This window comes from Pan paniscus, chromosome 14 (assembly GCF_029289425.2).
Source record: "Pan paniscus chromosome 14, NHGRI_mPanPan1-v2.0_pri, whole genome shotgun sequence".
In the NCBI taxonomy this organism is placed as follows: Eukaryota; Metazoa; Chordata; class Mammalia; order Primates; family Hominidae; genus Pan; species Pan paniscus.
The window spans coordinates 25,554,708-25,574,027 of NC_073263.2; the positions used below are offsets into that span (position 1 = coordinate 25,554,708).

Consider the following 19,320-nt stretch of genomic DNA (forward strand, 5'->3'; position numbering starts at 1 on the left):
GCTGTCTGAAGTTGACCTGGGACACTCGAGCTTGGTTAGGGGAGGTGCGTCCACCATTACTAAGGCTTGAGTAGGTGGTTTTCCCCTCACAGTGTAAACAAAGCCACCAGGAAGTTTGAACTGGGTGGAGCCCACTGCAGCTCTGCAAAGCCACAGTAGCCAGACTGCCTCTCTAGATTCCCCCTCTCTGGGCAGGGCATCTCTGAAAGAAAGGCAGCAGCCCCAGTCAGGGTCTTATAGATAAAACTCCCATCTCCCTGGGACAGAGCACCTGGGAGAAGGGGCAGCTGTGAGCACAGCTTCAGCAGACTTAAACGTTCCTGCCTGCCGGCTCTGAACAGAGCAGCGGACCTCCCAGCAGAGCACTAGAGCTCTGCTAAGGGACAGACTGCCTCCTCAAGTGGATTCCTGACCCCTATGCCTCCTGACTGGGAGACACCACCTCTCAACAGGGGTTGACAGACACCTCATACAAGAGAGTTCTGACTGGCATCTGGCGGGTGCCCCTCTGGGATGAAGCTTCTGGAGGAAGGAACAGGCAGCAATTCTTGCTGTTTTGCAGCCTCTGATGTTGATACCCAGACAAACACCTCCAGCAAACTCCAGCAGACCTGCAGCAGAGGGACCTGACTGTTAGAAGGAAAACTAACAAACAGAAAGGAATTTCATCAACATCGACAAAAAGGATGTCCACTCAAAAACCCCATCCAAAGGTCACCAACATCAAAGACCAAAGGTAGATAAATCCACAAAGATGAGGAAAAAACAGCACAAAAAGGCTGAAAATTTCAAAAACGAGAATGCCTCTTCTCCTCCAAAGGATCACAATTCCTCACCAGCAAGGGAACAAAATTGGATAGAGAATGAGTTTGACGAATGGACAGAAGTAGGTTTCAGAAGGTGGGTAATAACAAACTCCTCTGAGCTAAAGGAGCATGTTCTAACCCAATGCAAGGAAGCTAAGAACCTTGAAAAAAGGTTATAGGAATTGATAACTGGAATAACCAGTTTGGAGAACAACATAAAGCAGGAAAGATCCAAAATTGACACTCAAACATCACAATAAAAGATTACATTAAAAGATCTAGAGAAGCAAGAGCAAACAAATTCAAATACTAGGAGAAGACAAGAAATAAGTAAGATCAGAGCAGAACTGAAGGAAATGGAGACATGAAAAACCCTTCAAAAAAATCAGTTAATCCAGGAGCTGGTTTTTTGAAAAGATAAACAAAATAAATAGATTGCTAGCCAGACTATTAAAGAAGAAAAGAGAGAAGAATCAAATAGACACAATGAAAAATGATCAAGGGGATATCACCACTGATCCCACAGAAATACAAACTACCGTCAGAGAATACTATAAACACCTCTATGCAAATAAACTAGAAAATCTAGAAGCAATGGATAAATTCCTGGACACATACACCCTCCCAAGACTAAACCGGGAAGAAGTCAAATCCCTGAATAGGCCAATAACAAGTTCTGAAATTGAGGCAATAGTTAATAGCCTACCACCCAAAAAATGCCCAGGACCAGACGGATTCACAGCTGAATTCCACCAGAGGTACACAGAGGAGCTGGTACCATTCCTTCTGGAACTATTCCAAACAATAGAAAAAGAGGGATGCCTCCCTAAATCATTTTATGAGGCCAGCATCATCCTGATAGCAAAACCTGGCAGAGACACAACAAAACAAAAAATTTCAGGCCAATATCCCTGATGAACATCAGTGTGAAAATCCTCAGTAAAATACTGGCAAACCGAATCCAGCAGCACATCAAAAAACGTATCTATTACCATCAAGTCAGCTTCATCCCTGGATGCAAGGCTGGTTCAACATACGCAAATCAATGAACATAATCCATCACATAACTAGAACCAATGACAAAAACTACATGAGTATCTCACTAGATGCAGAAAAGGCCTTCAATAAAATTCAACACCTCTTCTTGCTAAAAACTCTCAATAAACTAGGTATTGATGGAACGTATCTCAATAAGAGCTATTTATGACAGTCCCACAGCCAATATCATACTGAATGGGCAAAAGCTGGAAGCATTCCCTTTGAAAACAGGCACAAGACAAGGATGCCCTCTCTCACCACTCCTATTCGACATAGTATTGGAAGTTCTGGCCAGGGCAATCAGGCAAGAGAAAGAAATAAAGGGTATTCAAATAGGAAGAGAAGAAGTCAAATCGTCTCTGTTTGCACATGACATGATTGTATATTTAGAAAACCCCATCATCTCAGCCCAAAATCTCCTTAAGCTGATAAGCAACTTCAGCAAAGTCTCAGGATACAAAATCAATGTGCAAAAATCACAAGCATTCCTATACAGACAAACAGAGAACCAAATCATAAGCGAACTTCCATTCACAATTGCTACAAAGAGAATAAAATACCTGGGAATACAACTTACAAGGGACGTGAAGGACCTCTTCAAGAAGAACTACAAACCACTGCTCAAGGAAAAAAGAGAGGACACAAACAAATGGAAAAACATTCCATGCTCATGGATAGGAAGAATCAATATCATGAAAATGGCCATACTGCCAAAGTAATTTATAGATTCAATGCTATCCCCATCAAGCTACCATTGACTTTCTTCACAGAATTAGAAAAAACTACTTTAAATTTCATATGGAATCAAAAAAGAGCCCATATAGCCAAGACAATCCTAAGCAAAAAGAACAAAGCTGGAGGCATCACACTACCTGACTTCAAACTATACTACAAGGCTACAGTAACCAAAACAGCATGGTACTGATACCAAAACAGATGTGTAGACTGATGGAACAGAACAGAGGCCTCAGAAATAATTCCACACATCTACAACTGTCTGGTCTTTGACAAACCTGACAAAAGCAAGTAATGTGGAAAGGATTCCCTATTTAATAAATGGTGTTGGGAAAACTGGCTAGCCATATGCAGAAAACTGAAACTGGACCCCTTCCTCACACCTTATACAAAAAATTAACTTAAGATGGATTAAAGACTTAAACATAAGACCTAAAATCATAAAAACCCTAGAAGAAAACCTAGGCAATGCCATTCAAGCATAGACATGGGTAAAGACTTTATGACTACAACACCAAAAGCAATGGCAACAAAAGCCAAAATTGACAAATGGATCTAATTAAACTAAAGAGCATCAGCAAAAGAAACTATCATCAGAGTGAACAGGCGACCTACAGAATGGGAGAAAATTTTTGCAATCTATCCATCTGACAAAGGACCAATATCCAGTATCTACAAGGAACTTAAACAAATTTACAAGGAAAAAACAACCCCATCAAAAAGTGGCTGAAGGATATGAGCAAACATTTCTCAAAAGAAGACATTTATGCAGCCAACAAACGTATGAAACAAAGTTTCTCATCATCACTGGTCATTAGAGAAATGCAAGTCAAAACCACCATGAGATACCATTTGATGCCAGTTAGAACTGTGATTATTAAAAAGTCAGGAAACAAAAGATGCTGGAGAGGATGTGGAGAAATAGGAATGCTTTTACACTGTTGGTGGGAGTGTAAATGAGTTCAGCCATTGTGAAAGACAGTACGGTGATTCCTCAGGGATCTAGAACCAGAAATACCATATGACCCAGCAATCCCATTCCTGGGTATATACCCAAAGGATTATAAATCATTCTACTGTAAAGACACATGTACACGCTTGTTTATTGCAGCACTATTCACAATAGCAAAGACTTGGAACCAACCCAAATGCCCATCAATGATAGACTGGATAAAGAAAATGTGGCACATATAAACCATGGAATACTATGCAGCCATAAAAAAGGATGAGTTCATGTCCTTTGCAGGGACATGGTTGAAGCTGGAAACCATCATTCTCAGGAATGATGGTTAGTTAGCAAACTAACACAGGAATAGAAAACCAAACACCGCATGTTCTCACTCATGAGTGAGAGTTGAACAATGAGAACACATGGACACAGGGAGGGGAACATCACACACCAGGACCTGTTGTGGGGTGGGGGGCTAGCGGAGGGATAGCATTAGGAGAAATACCTAATGTAGGTGATGGGTTGATGGGTGCAGCAAACCACCATGGCACGTGTATACCTATATAACAAACCTGCATATGTTCTGCACATGTATCCCAGAACTTAAGGTATAATTAAAAAAAAAAAAAAGTAACCTTTTCTAGTTTGTCACCACATTCGTGGACAGCTGGTCCTGGGGCACTGGGGTGCATATGATTAGTGGCATGGCTGAAGCTAATGCATTCACAAATCCTGATCCGCAGGTGCATGGGTGTCCCTTGTTAATGCGCCTAGTCTGACCCAGGGCAGTGCTACACAGCTCATTGGCTTTACAGTCAGACAAACCTCCAATCCTGTGTCTGGCTCTCACCAGCTTGTGTCCTAATGAATCAATAATTCTACCCACCTGACGCTCACTTTCCTGTAATTTACTGCAGTGAGTTCCTAGGCATATGGCACGTAAGTGGTCAGTAGATCACCTTAGAAGGATTTCAGGCTCTGGGTCTCAGTCCATCTGTGAAAATTAGGATGGTAGGAACCTTTCTGAGATACACCTTTAAAATTAGTTATGTGTGTCACATTCACAACTCCTAGTTTTGAAGACCAGCAACAGAACAATACTTTCAAGTCTTCATTATAACCTTTATTAATTTAGGACAGGCTTCATATTTTCAACAAGAGAATTCAAAGTTTATTTTCCTTTTTTCCCTCAGCAACTAAAGTTCTGAGTTTCATAATCTGTTTCTTATTGATACATAATATTTTACATATTTACAGGGTACATTTGAGTTACAATCTATTTTAAATGATACATTATGTAAAGTCACTGTGTTCTTAAATAAATACACATAGTGAATGATCCTGCATGTATCCCCACAAGTACAGCTTGAACAAGTCCATCTTCCAGGGGCCAAGCACCACCTCGGGCATCTGTAGCATGAGCAAAACCCAAGGTCCCCTCTGGAGACCCTGTTTACCCTGCAGGCAGGACAACAGGAGCTGGAAGGAGCAGGCTGATCTAATCCCTTTCTTGTGGTTTTCTTGGTTGGGGAGAGAGAGTTGAGTTTTGCCAAAATACATGTGTTCTGTAGAAGAAACAGGAAATGGAGATACACAAAGAGATATGACAATACAAATCACCAGTTGGGCCACCCAGATCCTGGTTTCCATATACCGTTCCATGCATTGTTCCTGAGCATGTAAGCATGCCCACACTTGAAGGAGGCACTCTCAAGTCCATCGGGGCCTGGGACACCCCACTGTTTTTGAAGTCCTGGAATGTTTTTGTAAAGGTAAGGAAATACCAAACGAGACTACAAAAATGATGGTATCTATTGATATGTATTGACAAATGTGTAATAAAGATGTGTACGTGTGGGCGTACCTCATCTAGGGGTGACACCTTCAAGTTTAATTTCGAAGCTTGGGCCAGTGGTGCTTCCTTTCCCACAACCACCATGATAGATCCTCTATGAGATGTTATCACAGAACCCATGTTTCTCTGTGGCAGTAGAATACGACATCTCTGTCAACAAATATAATTCTACATTATTTTAATTGCTTGCATGGAAATCCGTTGTATGTAAGTGCCATGGTACATTTAATAGATCTTGTCCTGGGACATCTACTTCTGGTTTCTTTGATAGAATAGCACTCTTGTGAATATCATTGTACTTACTTCTTTGCATGTTTTCTTCCTTCCTTAGGATGAATTCTGAGAGATGTAATTGATGGGGCAAAATGTACTCACACATTTTTAAGGGTTGTAAACTTTTCGGTCAAAAGCTGGTACTCTTGGTTGTTTGAAAAGGAAAGCAAGTCCTCCCATTCCAGGGTTGGATTTTGACTCTTTTCCTGTAAACTTCACTGCTTTTTGGTTTAATTGTCATAAAATGCCAAGCACCACCAACAGGGCTATGGGAAGGGGCCCAGAGGCAGGAGGGCTGTGGTTAGGCATGGCTTTGGCCAGATGGGGAAGCTGGGTGCTTGGGATCAGGGTAAGCGAGTGGGGATGCTGTGAGTATAGACGCTGGGCAGGGAAGCCCTGCAGGGCAGAGGGAGCGGCAGGGCTGCAGTGCATTTGGCCGTCCAGCTGGAGCAGAGGATGGAAACCGAAGAGTGGGTTGACTCTTGGATGCCAGGCTTGAGTCAGGTGAATCCTGCCCTCATTTTACTGTATAAAGGGAGCTACTCCAGGCCTCCAGGAGTCTTAGACCCTCCCAGTCCCTGTGGGGGTCCCACAGGTGGTTAATTGTGCCTCAGGCCCTCTGCTCTCCCTCCCTCTGTAAGTCTCACTCTCCTTTGCAGTGAGCTCTAGCGAAACTTCTATTCCAGTAGGACCAAATGTTTGAGGCCTCCAGAAAAGAAATCCGGTGAACACAGAGGGTTTGTCACACTAACTTGAGTCCCTTTCTCAGGTGGCCCACCCTTGTAGGCCAGCCTCCCAATTCCTAGCCAGCTCCAGGCTCCAGGCTTTTGCTCATTCAAAACCAAAATTGAAGGCATCTGCCCTACTCAGGCCCCCATCTCTGTTCAGAGTAAACTCCTCCCTCCCTCTGCTTTTGCCCTAAGTTCTCTTTTCAACTCACCTAACATCTAACTTGGCCCTGCAGCTCTGATCCCGAAAACCCTCTCTACCTGTTCCCTCCCAAGCTATCCCTGACCAGCATGCCAGGAACAAGGAAGTCTTGAAAGCTGCACTCCTTGCTGCTCTCCCCTGTCCTTCATCCTTCCACTTGGAATCTCTGTCCTTCTACCCATCTCTAGCTACTGAAATCCTGTTCATGTTTCCAGGCACATCTCATACTCTGTCATCTTTAAGAAGTCTTCTCAGAAACCCCATCGGATATATTCGTGATATATACCATATTCCACTGTGTAATGTAGATTGCACCAGAGAGTATTTAATCCCCTGAAGGCAAGGACTATAACCTATTCATCTTCCTTTCCTGGGTGGGGAGAACCACCATGCCTTGTACCAAGTAGCGATGACATGGGTCCTGGCTCCATGAATGAACGGGCATTGAGAGAAAAGGAGCTGATGATGAGTGAATGGAGGAGCCTAGTGAGGCAACGTTTACTCCTCAGTGAAGCAGTGTTGGTGACTCCAACAGCTCTCTTTAGGAAGGATTTAAGACAACATCCTGTTCGGAAGGGGCTTGAAGCACTTTATAAAAGAGAGGCAAGGACACACGTCAAACTAGAAGAATGAAAGTGAGAAGAGAGAAGGCTGCAGAGAGGAGCAAGCCCCATCCGTCCCCCTGATGGTCCTGCCAGTGCATGGGTTACCTCTCATTGCATTTAGTGCGGTCTGTTGTTTTTGTATTGTGAAATATTATCCTTGATTACATTATGTTGCTCTGTTTTTGAAAGAGAAAATATTCAAGCAAGTGTCACTTCTATTTCTTGCAGGCAACTATGGTCCTGAGCTCCGCACACTTCTGGTTGGGATTATTTCTGGTTCCTACTGCCTGTTTGATTGAAGATGTGGCATGGAGAGCGTAAGTTTAACAGTGAAGCGGGGACCCTAAGTCTGGCTCATCTGTTCCTGGAATTGTCTTTCTCATGAGTCCTGCTACAGGGTATGAGAATGACAGGAATTCGGAAGAAATGGGTCTCCTGCCACCTGCCAGAAATGAAAAAAAATTTTTTTAGTTTAACTTGTGCTTCATCTTGATATGAAAATATAGACAACCATAACAATAGAAAAATCAGCTGGGCATGGCAGCGCATAGCTCTAGTCTCAGCTACTTAGGAGGCCAAGGTGGGAAGATCACTCGAGCCCAGGTGTTTGAGGCTGTGGTGAGCTATGGTCGTGCCATTATACTCCAGCCTGGGCCAACAGAGCAAGACCCTGTCTTTAAATAAAAAGAAGCAAAAAGAAAAGAAAAAATACAGACACAAAGGAGCCCTGAGAGAAACTATGAAGATCAATAGGAATGTTGCCTTATAAGGCAGAGTTTCTGAGTACACACCCATTCCATCAAATTGAGAAAGTATAACTCAAAACTCATCTCTCTTTATATCATAAACTCAGTGCTAAGTGGTCACGGATATGGCCTGGCTTCACTTCCTATGCTTAGAGGGAAGCTATGTATAGGTAAGTCATTTAAAATTACAAGAATGAAGTACTCTTCATTTTTCCAAACAACTCATAGTAGGAATACTTTCAATAAAATTCTTCTAGAGGATTAGTTCACAGGTCTATGAGAAAACCAGTCACGAAGATGGCATTATCATGTAGGTTAAATAGGAAATCATTCATATTAAATTTTGCTTTTATGTTTTAACATATATTGTTTTCAAGATACCTTGTTACAATATAAAAGAAGCAACTAAGTTCCAAGGTCATGTAAATTTTAATTTTATCCATGAGCAAAAGGAGGGGCTGCTCCAAATAAAATATGACTGATTTTTGTTTTGGGTCGACCCAATTTCTCCTACAAATAGGTGCCAACTTCTCTGAAAATTGAGACTCCGAGCTCAGCTTTACTTTGGGCAAAACACAATTATTTTGGGGCTCTGAGATAGAGAAGTGAGACTTTAATCCAAACCTTCCAGGAAAAGACATCAGATTTCATTTTTAGCCCTCCGTTCCTCCCACACTCAGAATTTTTCTTGCCTGACAGTTATGGAAGTCTTTTGAAAAAGTCCTCATTTTGGCATTATCTTGACAACCGATGATACCTCATGCAAATCTAGATAGAGGGGGAAAGAATATTATAACATGGATTTTCTTTTTTTTTCCTGTTCACTAAGTTTTTTAACTGTTAAAAAATTAAATAATTCTCATTTCTTAAATTCTTTGATTTACCATTACTTCCATTTTATTTGGTAAAACCATATTCTGCAAATAACAGAATCAGAATCCTCAGAAATGAAAAGATTACAGCCAGAAAAAAATATTTTCTTAATCTAATAGATGTACCATAAGAACATATTAGTTCTGGCCAGGCGCAGTGGCTCACACCTGTAATCCCAACACTTTGGGAGGCCGAGGTGGGTGGATCACAAGGTCAAGCAGTCAAGACCATCCTGGCCAACATTGAGAAACTCCGTCTCTACTAAAAATACAAAAATTAGCTGGGCGTGGTGGCGGGCACCTGTAGTCCCAGCTACTTGGGAGGCTGAGGCAGGAGAATCGCTTGAACCTGGGAGGCAGAGGTTGCAGTGAGCTGAGATCGTGCCACTGCACTCCAGCCTGGGCGACAGAGCGAGACTCTGTCTCAAAAAAAAAAAAAAAAAAGAAAAAAAAGAAAGAAAAGAAAAAGAAAAGAAAGAAAATATTAGTTCTGTTATTTGCTCTTTCAGCCAATAGGCCCAATTGTGACACAATCTAGTCCCTTGCTGAATTTGTTCAAAATCTTTGTTTTGCAAAGATAAGTCAGTTTTAGATAAATAGGCCACATCAGCTGGCCTTTTCTATTTATAGTGATTGAAAACTAGTAACATGATTATAAATTAGTTTATTTTAATTCAGCTATCTCAAATTAGTGTCATTAAAACAATTCTATTGAGACTGTATATTTGCAGAAGACTTTAGCAATAGTCTCTTTCTTCCATCTGAAAGAGAATGTTTATAGATTACAAAGTGTCTGTGCTTCTTTGTCCATTTTCTGGCTCTTTTCCAGTGTGTTCTGAGTAATCATTCCCTGTCATCACAAAGCAAATTATCTATTCCCTCAAACAGGACTTGTTTTTGGTTTCCCCTGGCACTATAAAATTAGCACCATTTACATTTTAACAAGGATAAATCAAATGACACTACTCCCAGCTTCACCACATGGAAAGAGTAAAAGTCACTTCCTTTCCAAGGAGCTTGCCAACTGGGTCAGAGCATAAACCCGGGCTCTGCAGTGGAGGTGCCCGCAGGGCAAGCAAGGAAGGCTAAGGGTCGTCACTCTGCAGCAGGAGCACTCGGCCACCCAGCACCTGGCACCACGGGCCCAGAACTCAGCTTTTCCCGGGAGCCAACAGCATCTCAGCTCTGGGCTGAGCCAGAAAGGCCCCTGCTGAATTCCAGAGGTGCTTTCTAAAATGGATTTTTGTCTTGTTTTATTTAGAGGAGCAGGGAAAATAGCGTATATTGGCTGTGAGCTGGAATATTTGTCCAAAGCACATATATGCTCAATTTGTAATATCTATTTAATATCTAAACTACCCTCACCCCTTCCTCAAAAACAAGACATTTTTCAGTTTATTGGTGCATTTTCCCTTTGATCGTGAGGCCCATATTATGTCTCATATTATACTCCAAACCCGAAGTATTTGTTTTTGAGGCAAGTAAATTCGGAGGTTTCTTGCAAAAAGAGAAGGCCTATTGTGAATCAGTTACCGCTGAGAAGCTACAGTGCTTCACTGAGATTTCTCTTTCTGAACTGCAGCTTTAGAAAACGCTGTTGGCTTCTTCTTCCCATGCACTGAACAAAAATATTAATCCTGCTTGTCCCGAACCACCCATCCTTGGATTTGAGTTGTCAAGTATCTACTGAGGCACGATATCTGTGATGCACCTTGGGGTTCCCAGAAGGGGTGTGTATTTGAGAGTGGGCACAGGGGCAGCTGAAGACCCTACCCTGTGATGGCAGCATGTGGTGATGCCGGGAGAGCTTCCACAGGGGTGCTGCGGGCCTCTCATCTTGCCTTGGGCCCATCTTAAGGATGTTTTATTTTGTTCTGAACTTTGGTGGTTATCACTCTCTTTTGAAAGGGCTTTTAGACCAGGCACAGTGGCTCACACCTGTAATCCCAGCACTTTGGGAGGCCGAGGTGGGCGGATCACCTGGGGTCAGGAGTTCAAGATCAGCCCGGCCAACATGGTGAAACCCTGTCTCTACAAAAATACAAAAATTAGTTGGGCATGATGGCGAGTGCCTGTAATCCCAGCTACTCAGGAGGCTGAGGTGGGAGAATGGCTTGAACCCAGGAGGCAGAGGTTGCAGTGAGCCGAGATCGCGCCAATTGCACTCCAGCCTGGGCGACAGAGTGAGACTCCATCTCAAAGAAAAAAAGGCTTTTAAATTCCAGATCAAGGCAGGCCTGCCTTTTCAAGTATATTTCTGTGAGCACTGAAGAAAGTGAGTTGCTCCATCTTTCTACATTTTCCCCATTTCTTTGCCCAGTTTCTCGCTTCCATTTCAGGACCTGAGCTGTTAAGAGTAAGAAAAGAGAACCAGAATGAGGTAATTCAATCACTTTTTCCATGAAGTCTGTCAGCTTTCTGGATGAAGATCCATTATTAGACTATCTTAAGTCAGATTTGGCACGCCATAAAATGCCTGCGCTATTATCCTGCTAACCAAAATTTTCATATGGGACAAAACTAAGCTACCTTTTATTAAAATAATTGATTGATTATATGTGATACCTGGCTAATGAGTAATTTTGTTAGATGCATGAAGTTTAAATTGCCCAGAACTATTTTAATATCCCTGCGCTTATATTCATCCAAAATGTTTACTGATGACAGCATGCTTAGGTAAGCTGCCACATACCCACTTTCATCTAGGTGAAATTTGTTAGTATTGCTTTATAAAAATAATACAAGCTCAAGGCCACTGAACACAGAGGAACCCATTTGCTTTTATCTAGCTGTATCTCTTGTATTTTACTGTACATCAACAATACAGTCCCCGATTCCAGAATGACTTCATTTCCTTATTATAATCCCAGATAGGCAGTTAAATGGAAAGAAGAGGTAATGAGCAATTTCTATACACAAATGGGCCTTGATTTCTTTTAACTTTCTAACTAAACTAATTTCTTTTGCAGCACGTTATATTTACACTTCCATCCAGGTTTAGAATTATATGTTTCCTTTTGACTTGCTGTTCTTGCATACAAAAGAAGAGTCCAGGGAAAGAGTTTCAGAAAAAAAAAAAAAAAAAGGATGGAAAGTTCAAAATCCTTAAACAGTCTATTTCTTTTAAAAGTCTCTGAGAACCCGGAGACACCCTTAGGTATATCTGAAGACTCACAGACAACTCTCACACTCTTGAGTCAGTAGCCAGCACCCCAACTCTGTCCCTTCTGTGGTCATCCAGCCTCTCGATGTGGGGTTAGATGAAGCAAGCCCTGGACCACTGGGCAATAAGCCATTTACAGATAAGGGACTTACTCTGTCAAAGCTATGACTCAGAACACGCCAAACCCCAGCTCCTGGTAAGACCTAAGTGACATGCCAGTGGCTAATGCTTAACAACTGACTTTATAACCTATAAATATTAATTTTAGACCACTCACATGTAGCCTTTAGACAGGGGAGATTTTAGAATCAGTTTTTCTAATTCAGGCGTTATTAGATAAAGGTGCTTGGGAACAGGGTTTTAAATTGCCAGCCTCCCTTTACTCAGGTGCTGTTAAATGCATGCAGAAAGAGAAGTTGAATCATCCCCAGCATTGCAATTCAGTGTTTTCCAATAGCAACAAAGTTCCCAGGCTAGCTCACAGGGGCTAAACTAGTGGAAATAGTATCAAATTGCTGAGTAACTCTTGAATATGGGCGCAGTTTCATCCCCTGAGAGCACGCACAATGCCTGGGAGCACTGACATGCTCAGACCATTGCCCTCTGAGGCCATGTTGTGATTGAGTAAAAACCAGCAGCTTCCACAGTGGGTTGGATTCTGACCTAAGCTGTAGGTTCCCAGTGGCCAACCTTCCTATTCCAGCCTCCCACTTAGGAACCCCCTTTCCTCCCAGCCTGGGAAATAACAATGGGGTCTGTTCTACCCCTGTGCAGGGGAAAGGGGAGAGGGAGAGAGAGGGAGGGTGATGGTGGAGAGAGGGATCCTGGAAGAACCAGCGATGCTGCTCATCCTTCAGGAGTAGCCAGGCTGTTCTAGGACCCATGCAAGCCCGTGGCTCAGGGCAGGTGGGGCAGGCACTCGGTGGCTTTGTTGTCAGTCTAACCCCAGAAGCCCAGGAGATAAAAGACCACTTTTGGGGCCCCACATGTTACATAATAATGAACAGGGTACATTTTAACATCGTTTTTGACTCTCCTTTCCAGCAAACTGTTAGATATTTGCTCATTTATTGTTTAAATTAAAATTCCACAGGCTCTGCTTTGAACTGCAGTATTTTATCAATCCTGAGTCTCAGGACACTGTTTGATGGAATTAAGTAAGGTATTATGTGTTAAAGCCTGTGTGGCTTTCCCTTGTTTACTTTGGGGGAAAGGATGACAGGGGCATATACAGTGTCTCAGTGCTAATACTCCATTATAGATTAACTCGGAGTGTCGGGAGATGGCTCACATTATCTTAACAGGCTTTCTTTCCTTGAAGGTGGAGGGTGGGTGAGGTGGTACAGGATTCTGCAGGAAGAGCCCACATCTTCAGAATGTTCCCATGACACCGTTTTCATTTCTGGGCAAAGGTGCTCAGTTTTTGTTCTCATTCTGTCTTTGGGTCCTGGTACATAGCAGGATCCTCACATGTATTTATATTTAAATTAAACCGATGCAAAGCTTTTCAGTCTGGTATGTTACTAATTTATGAGCCTTTTCCCTTTACAGTTTTTTTTCTCTTATATAACCTATATCTGGTTAAATGTCTTTTCACCTAGACTGTTTCCAACTAGTAGCTAGATTGTTTCCAACTGGTAGCTCACTTTTAGCTTAGTTTAGCTTCCATTTTACAAAGACTCTGAGATCGGCCAATTATTTGAGCATTGTGAGGTATTCATCTTAGTGTCCTCAGTAAAAGGGTAGAGGGAACTCTTCCTACCATTCAAGAAGAGTGAGCTGTCCAGGCTGCGGGTTATTTCATAAGTTGTATTAATGTCACTGAGGCCTGCGTGTGTGGACTCCAATGGTGAGTTGTTGCCAGAGGAAGATGGGAAACCTGCACTCTGGATTTGTGTTGACTCCACGTTTCAAGCCTCTGGTTTTGCATCCAGACCGTGCACTCTAGCATCCTAAGCCCCGTGGCTGCTGTGGCAGTGGCTCTTTTCATGCTAAAGAGGGAGGGAGGAAACTTGCTAACCCCTGGGCTCTCTGACTGCAGTTGGGGTCCTTGGACCAGGGAACCAGTGCCTGTTCACTAAGGTGAGGGTTTAAAGTGTCTTCTTGGTTTTCAGTTCCTGACAAGAAATGCTCTAGAGGCAGACCCTGGGTCTTCGTGAACCCCACCCAGTCTTTGAGTGACTGGGCTGCTCGGCCGACTTCCGGTTCTTTGCGGGGTGGGGGTGACTCTTGACATGCATGATCCGGGTCTGGTCTGCAGCACTCAGGATGCTTCCGGGCTGTGGAGATGGAACCTGGGTCATGCATGGAGACTGTGAAAGCTCCACCACTTCCCGAGCCTCGGCCTCCACCAAAGGGCATTTGGCTGTGGCCTGAGAGGGGAGCGGCCTGTCTTTCCCAGCTGTGTCAAGTCTCTATGCCATGTTCGTTTTGTCTTTTCCTCATAACACAGAGCCAAGCACACCTGCAAAAAGACATTGCTGGAGGAGGTGCAGGAGCTGGAAACCAAGTCTCGAGTCTTGGGAAAAGCGGTGCTGCGGGATAGCAATGGAAAGAGGTGGGGAACTCCGTTCCAGTCCGCACAGAACACAGGTTCTCCCGGCCCTTTTCCCTTATTCCTTCCTGTATTTCTTTTTCTCATCTTGGTTTTCGATGGGAGCACAGTATGCTCAGGCTTAAGAATTTTGGTTATTCTCAGATTTAAATCACACTCTCAGTGACTACATGAAACCTAAATCTCTGGAAGTCTCCAGGTAAGACTGGGGGTTTTATTGGGTTTAGAAGTGAGCAAAACAACTCATGTGCAGAAAATCGATGTTGTGGCAGTATTATCTTAAGGTGGAAGAGTCCAGAGTTAGCAGTATTACCACAGAGGAGTTAAAGCTAGGCCTTTGAATTTCAAACCCAAGTACTGTACCCAAGGATGAGTATCTACAGTGTGAAGGTTTGCATGTGAAATAATGCATGTTGTTATTCATGTAAACCTGTTACATTCCACTTCAGCATATCTAAATGGGGGAGCAGTTTTTAATGCTAACATTTTCTGCTGGGAGTGAAAGGAATCGTGTGAACTCCTGGAACAGACACTGCCGCTTGCTCTCCTAATTCCTCCTGAACATGAGCCTGCCCTTCCCCACAAGGAACAGCTGGGTCTGTGTGCAGTTTTTGTTTCATCACACAAGATGTTAAAATGTTGTTAGAGTGCACTCTGTTAAAATCTATGTACCATCAAGGGAAATTTCTTTGGGCCTGAGAACAATTTGCAGGGTACTAGAAAGCCATTGCTCTATTAAGGACATGGAATATCTATAATATTCTGAGTACAGCTCTCCCATAAATGCTTAGAAGGAAATCAGTAACCAACTGCTAATGAAACAAACATCAAGAAATCAAATACTTATAGAGGTCCCCACTTTGTGTTTTGCTTTATATTGTGTTTATTTGTACCATCTTTTAAAGCAATGAAGACAAAGTAATTTTTTTGTTAAAGAAAGAGAATGCAAACATTTTGAGAGGCTTTCAAAATACAATTTCAAACAGATTTTAGAAAAGGGATGATGGCATAGAGTTGAAGTTGTGGTTTTGTATTTATTTATGAGTTATTTTTTAGTAAGTTTATTAAGCATTCATTTTATAGCAGCTATGCTAGTCACTGTAAAAAATCATCAGTCAACAAGACAAAAAGCACTGTCTTCCATAAGCTTAAGTTTGTGAATACATGGGGATGGAGGCTGATTTTACCGCAGATGTACATATAACCACTACACGTGGTTGAGGCTTGTTCAGGGCTGTTCTATCTATCAGACAGCTGAGGCATAGGGCTCAGGACCTGTTAGAGTTTCAGGGACCTACCGTGCTCTTTGAGACCTGAAAAAAAACATATTCATAAGCTCCAAAAATTAGGGAGCAGGAAACACTGCATAATGAAATTAATAAATGTTTAAAACCCTATAAAATGCATATCACTCTTAACCGTTAAGTTTAGTAAGGACAATAAGTTTATTATACTTAGAAACAACTTACAGGCTCCCTTATATCTCAAGTATACACAATGCTTGCTGAGGGGGCATAAGTAATTTCTAAGTAAAATGAGAATTTCAGAGCAAAATTCTCAAACTCCTGTCAAACATTTTACAGGACAACATCACATATAATGTGGTGTGAGAATGTGCTTTAGCGTGTTTGTTCTGATGTGGGGAGGGGTCATCTGGCTTGAGCAATCAAGAAAGGCTTCATGTTGGAGATGGATGAACAACAGGCTTTTGAGGATGGGAGGGTCTTGAATGGACAGAACTGCTGAGAGTCTGATTTGGGCAGAGGGAGTGGCACATGCCAAGGCTCAGGTCCAACACTGTGTGCAGGGACCAACCACCCAGTTTGGAGGGCCACATGCATTTTGCAGAGATACAGGACCTGCGTTTGAATTCTGGCTTTGCAACCTACCGGTGAGGCCTTGTGCAGGATATTTCATATGATCAGATTGTCTCTTCATCTGTCATAGAAGAAGGCTAATATTTTCTTTGGGGGATTAGGGTTCGTGAAATATGTACAACGCAGCATATTGCCTGACCCATCTCAGGTGTGTAAAAGGTCAGCTGCTCATCTTCACTTTGGCAGGAGAGTCATGAGCTGTCGGCCTTGAATTGTATTGAAGGAAGTCGTGGGCTGTCAGCCTTGAAAGAGTGTGTGAGCCCATTTTTGCTTGTTGTTGATAAATGAATGTTATTTTTAAAATTCACTTATCCTGTTCAAAATTCATTTTTAAATGTTCAAATGGATATCAGAAAATAAGAGCTTAAATGCGGTTTCCTACCGTCTACATTTGAAAGTCGTATTTTCTGGTTCCTTGTAAATTTCACTTTTTAGTTCATATGATGGTGTGTGTGTGTGTGTTTCTGTGCACGTGTGCGCGCACACATGCACGGGTGGGCCTGCATACTCCCATTTGGTTGCACCATTTTCCTTTTCTTCTAGTCCCAGCATCTTGCTTCACTTTGGAATTCCTAGCCAGAACACAGTTTGGGGGCTCTGCCGCTCATCCTCCTCAGTGACCCCCTCCCATTTGTTTTTCTCACTCCTAATTACTCACAGATTTTCTGGGTGGTCCATCTGCAAACTGGATAATGGTGGCGTGCTGCTCTCTGCACAGAGTCTATGCTGTCCTGCTTGGCCTCCTAAGCTGCCTCACAATTGTTCTCTTACAACCTTTGTTTTCTTCTTTCACACCTGCTTAGATTCCTGAGGGGTGGAGGGTAGAGACTAAGAAGTCTGTCTTCAGCTCTGTCCTCCCTTCTAAAGATCTTATAGACCCCCACCTCTTTGAGGGGTCCTGAGTGTTTTTGTCTCTTCTCACCCCTCCCTGTTCCTTCTTTCCTACCCTTATCTGATCTTTCAGCTGATTTGTGTATCTCTCTAGCTGTTAACCACACAGGAAACTCTGTCAATATTTGCTGGCTGACTGACTGGCAATACCAAAGTCTAGTGAGGTGGTAGTGGGGAAAGGACGGTGACTTCAGTGCCAGATGAGCTGACACACTGGTGCCTGTGTGTCAGCTCGTGTGTCGGATGTGCACAAAGTGGCCACAGAGAGATGCTGACAGTCACCAGGCCTCCAGGGAGGGGGCAGTTTATCTCATTGCTTGAGAGTACAGCTAACATAGACTCACACATGGAGAGGCATTTGTGATGTAAGATTAGCAAATCTTACCCTTGCAAAGATGCACAGGCCAGGAGCCCATCCTCCCTGAAGCCCACTCCCTCTCCTGCCTTCCTGTGCCAGCCAAGCCAGGGCACCCCCAGGGGTCCTCAGCATCCCTAACCCCAGGGGCTTACTCAGCTCAGTCCTGACAGCATTGCTTAGGGCCCCTTAAAGGACATTCTGCCAGGTCATAAAACCCAGGTCCAAGTCACTGGCAAATATTCTAGCAGTTTTTCTTAGGAATGTAATCACAGTAAGTAGAACAAAAAAAATCTGTATGCATTAATCTTTTTAGAAAACCCTCTTGTACCAAATTTACAATTACAATTTTGAAATGGTAGCCAGGGATTCTAAGTTTCTCTCTGTGCCTTTTATTCATTCAATAAAATATTTTCATCTAACATTTTATTGAACTTGTCTAAGCCCCATACTTTTATACTATTTTGATAAAGTTAAATTTTCATGAACATGCTTCTGCACTTTCTCATTAGTGGATCTTGTCTTCCAAAATCAACCTGTGGAATTGATACTTTAATAAGCCTGTTCTCATGAAGAAGCAGATAATGAGAAAGGGTGAGATCAGGGAATTAGATATCCAGAAAGCACAGTGAAGAAAGTGCTTTAGGGAGTGAATAAAAATGTTTGTCTTGATTTTAGTTTGTTCTTCTTGAAGGAGTGTTTTTCACGATGTGGTGTTTGTGCGCCTTATAGACACTGGACACGTGTGACTGTTTGGGTTGATCAGAATACCTTTTCCCAAACTGTCTTCCCAGTAATCCCTACCCGGGGAAGCAGGAACCCCCCGCACCGCACATGAAATAGTCTACCCTGCATGTCGTTATTTTGAGTGTCTAAACAATGAGGAGCTAAATGGAAGAAAATTCTTTGTTTTTTAATGTCTTGGTAATATCTTTCCCTTCTTTATTCCTGAAGTGTAAGCCATGCAAATTTCTTTCCTGGTGAAAGAAAATCTATCTGTGGCCACTCACTTTTACAGATACAATATAAACCGATGACGGCGTGTAAGATGACAGACTTTTGTTCCTTAATTTTTTTTGGAATGAGATAAGTGGTTGCCCTGTAATATTTTAGGTACAATGGCAAGCAAGAAAAAAAAGGGGGAATATATTTGTTGAAAACATCTAGTTTTTGAGTTACGCATAGCCTGAATAAACAAGGAGAGCTTGTTCTATTTCTAGATCACCTTTCACTCTGTTCATCCCAGTTGGTGGGAGTGGGGTGGGGTGGGGTGAGCCCAGGGCTGATTTTCTCCATTGTCAAGGGTAAACAGACCCGGTTGCTGCCCCTGCCTTTGCCAGGAAGGCAGTGGATTATCTTCCCCTTAAGTGCTTTCCCTGGGTGTAGCTTACGCTGTGACTTTGGTGAAGGTAGCTGTGTGGCTGGTCTTAAACCTTCTGGCGAGCCGTCGCCTCGTCTCCCTTCGGTTTTGTGTTCTGTGAACATCTGTGCGTGGCCCTGTGACCCGGGGTAATCTGGACGGCCCATCACCGCCAGGGAATTCAGGAGGGAAACCTGACTCTTTCTTGCTCTGTGGCTTCCATTTCATCCAGGCTGCCTCTAAACAGGCAGGGCCCTGGTCACAGCCTTGGACAGGTGGCCTGGGATCCTAATGGAGCTCTCTCTGCCGAA

The 19,320-nt window shown here is 42.9% G+C and overlaps 1 protein-coding gene across 4 annotated transcripts in view; it reads left to right on the forward strand.

Moving 5' to 3' along the window:
• ATP8A2 (ATPase phospholipid transporting 8A2) overlaps positions 1-19,320 on the forward strand; it is a 657,192-nt gene that overhangs the window by 586,346 nt on the left and 51,526 nt on the right. For all 4 annotated transcript variants that reach the window (XM_034936476.3, XM_055096569.1, XM_008971630.3 and 1 more), the window contains 2 exons: positions 7,420-7,508; positions 14,425-14,529. In XM_034936476.3, the coding sequence (XP_034792367.1) occupies positions 7,420-7,508; positions 14,425-14,529 (194 nt within the window). The remainder of the gene's footprint in view (positions 1-7,419; positions 7,509-14,424; positions 14,530-19,320) is intronic.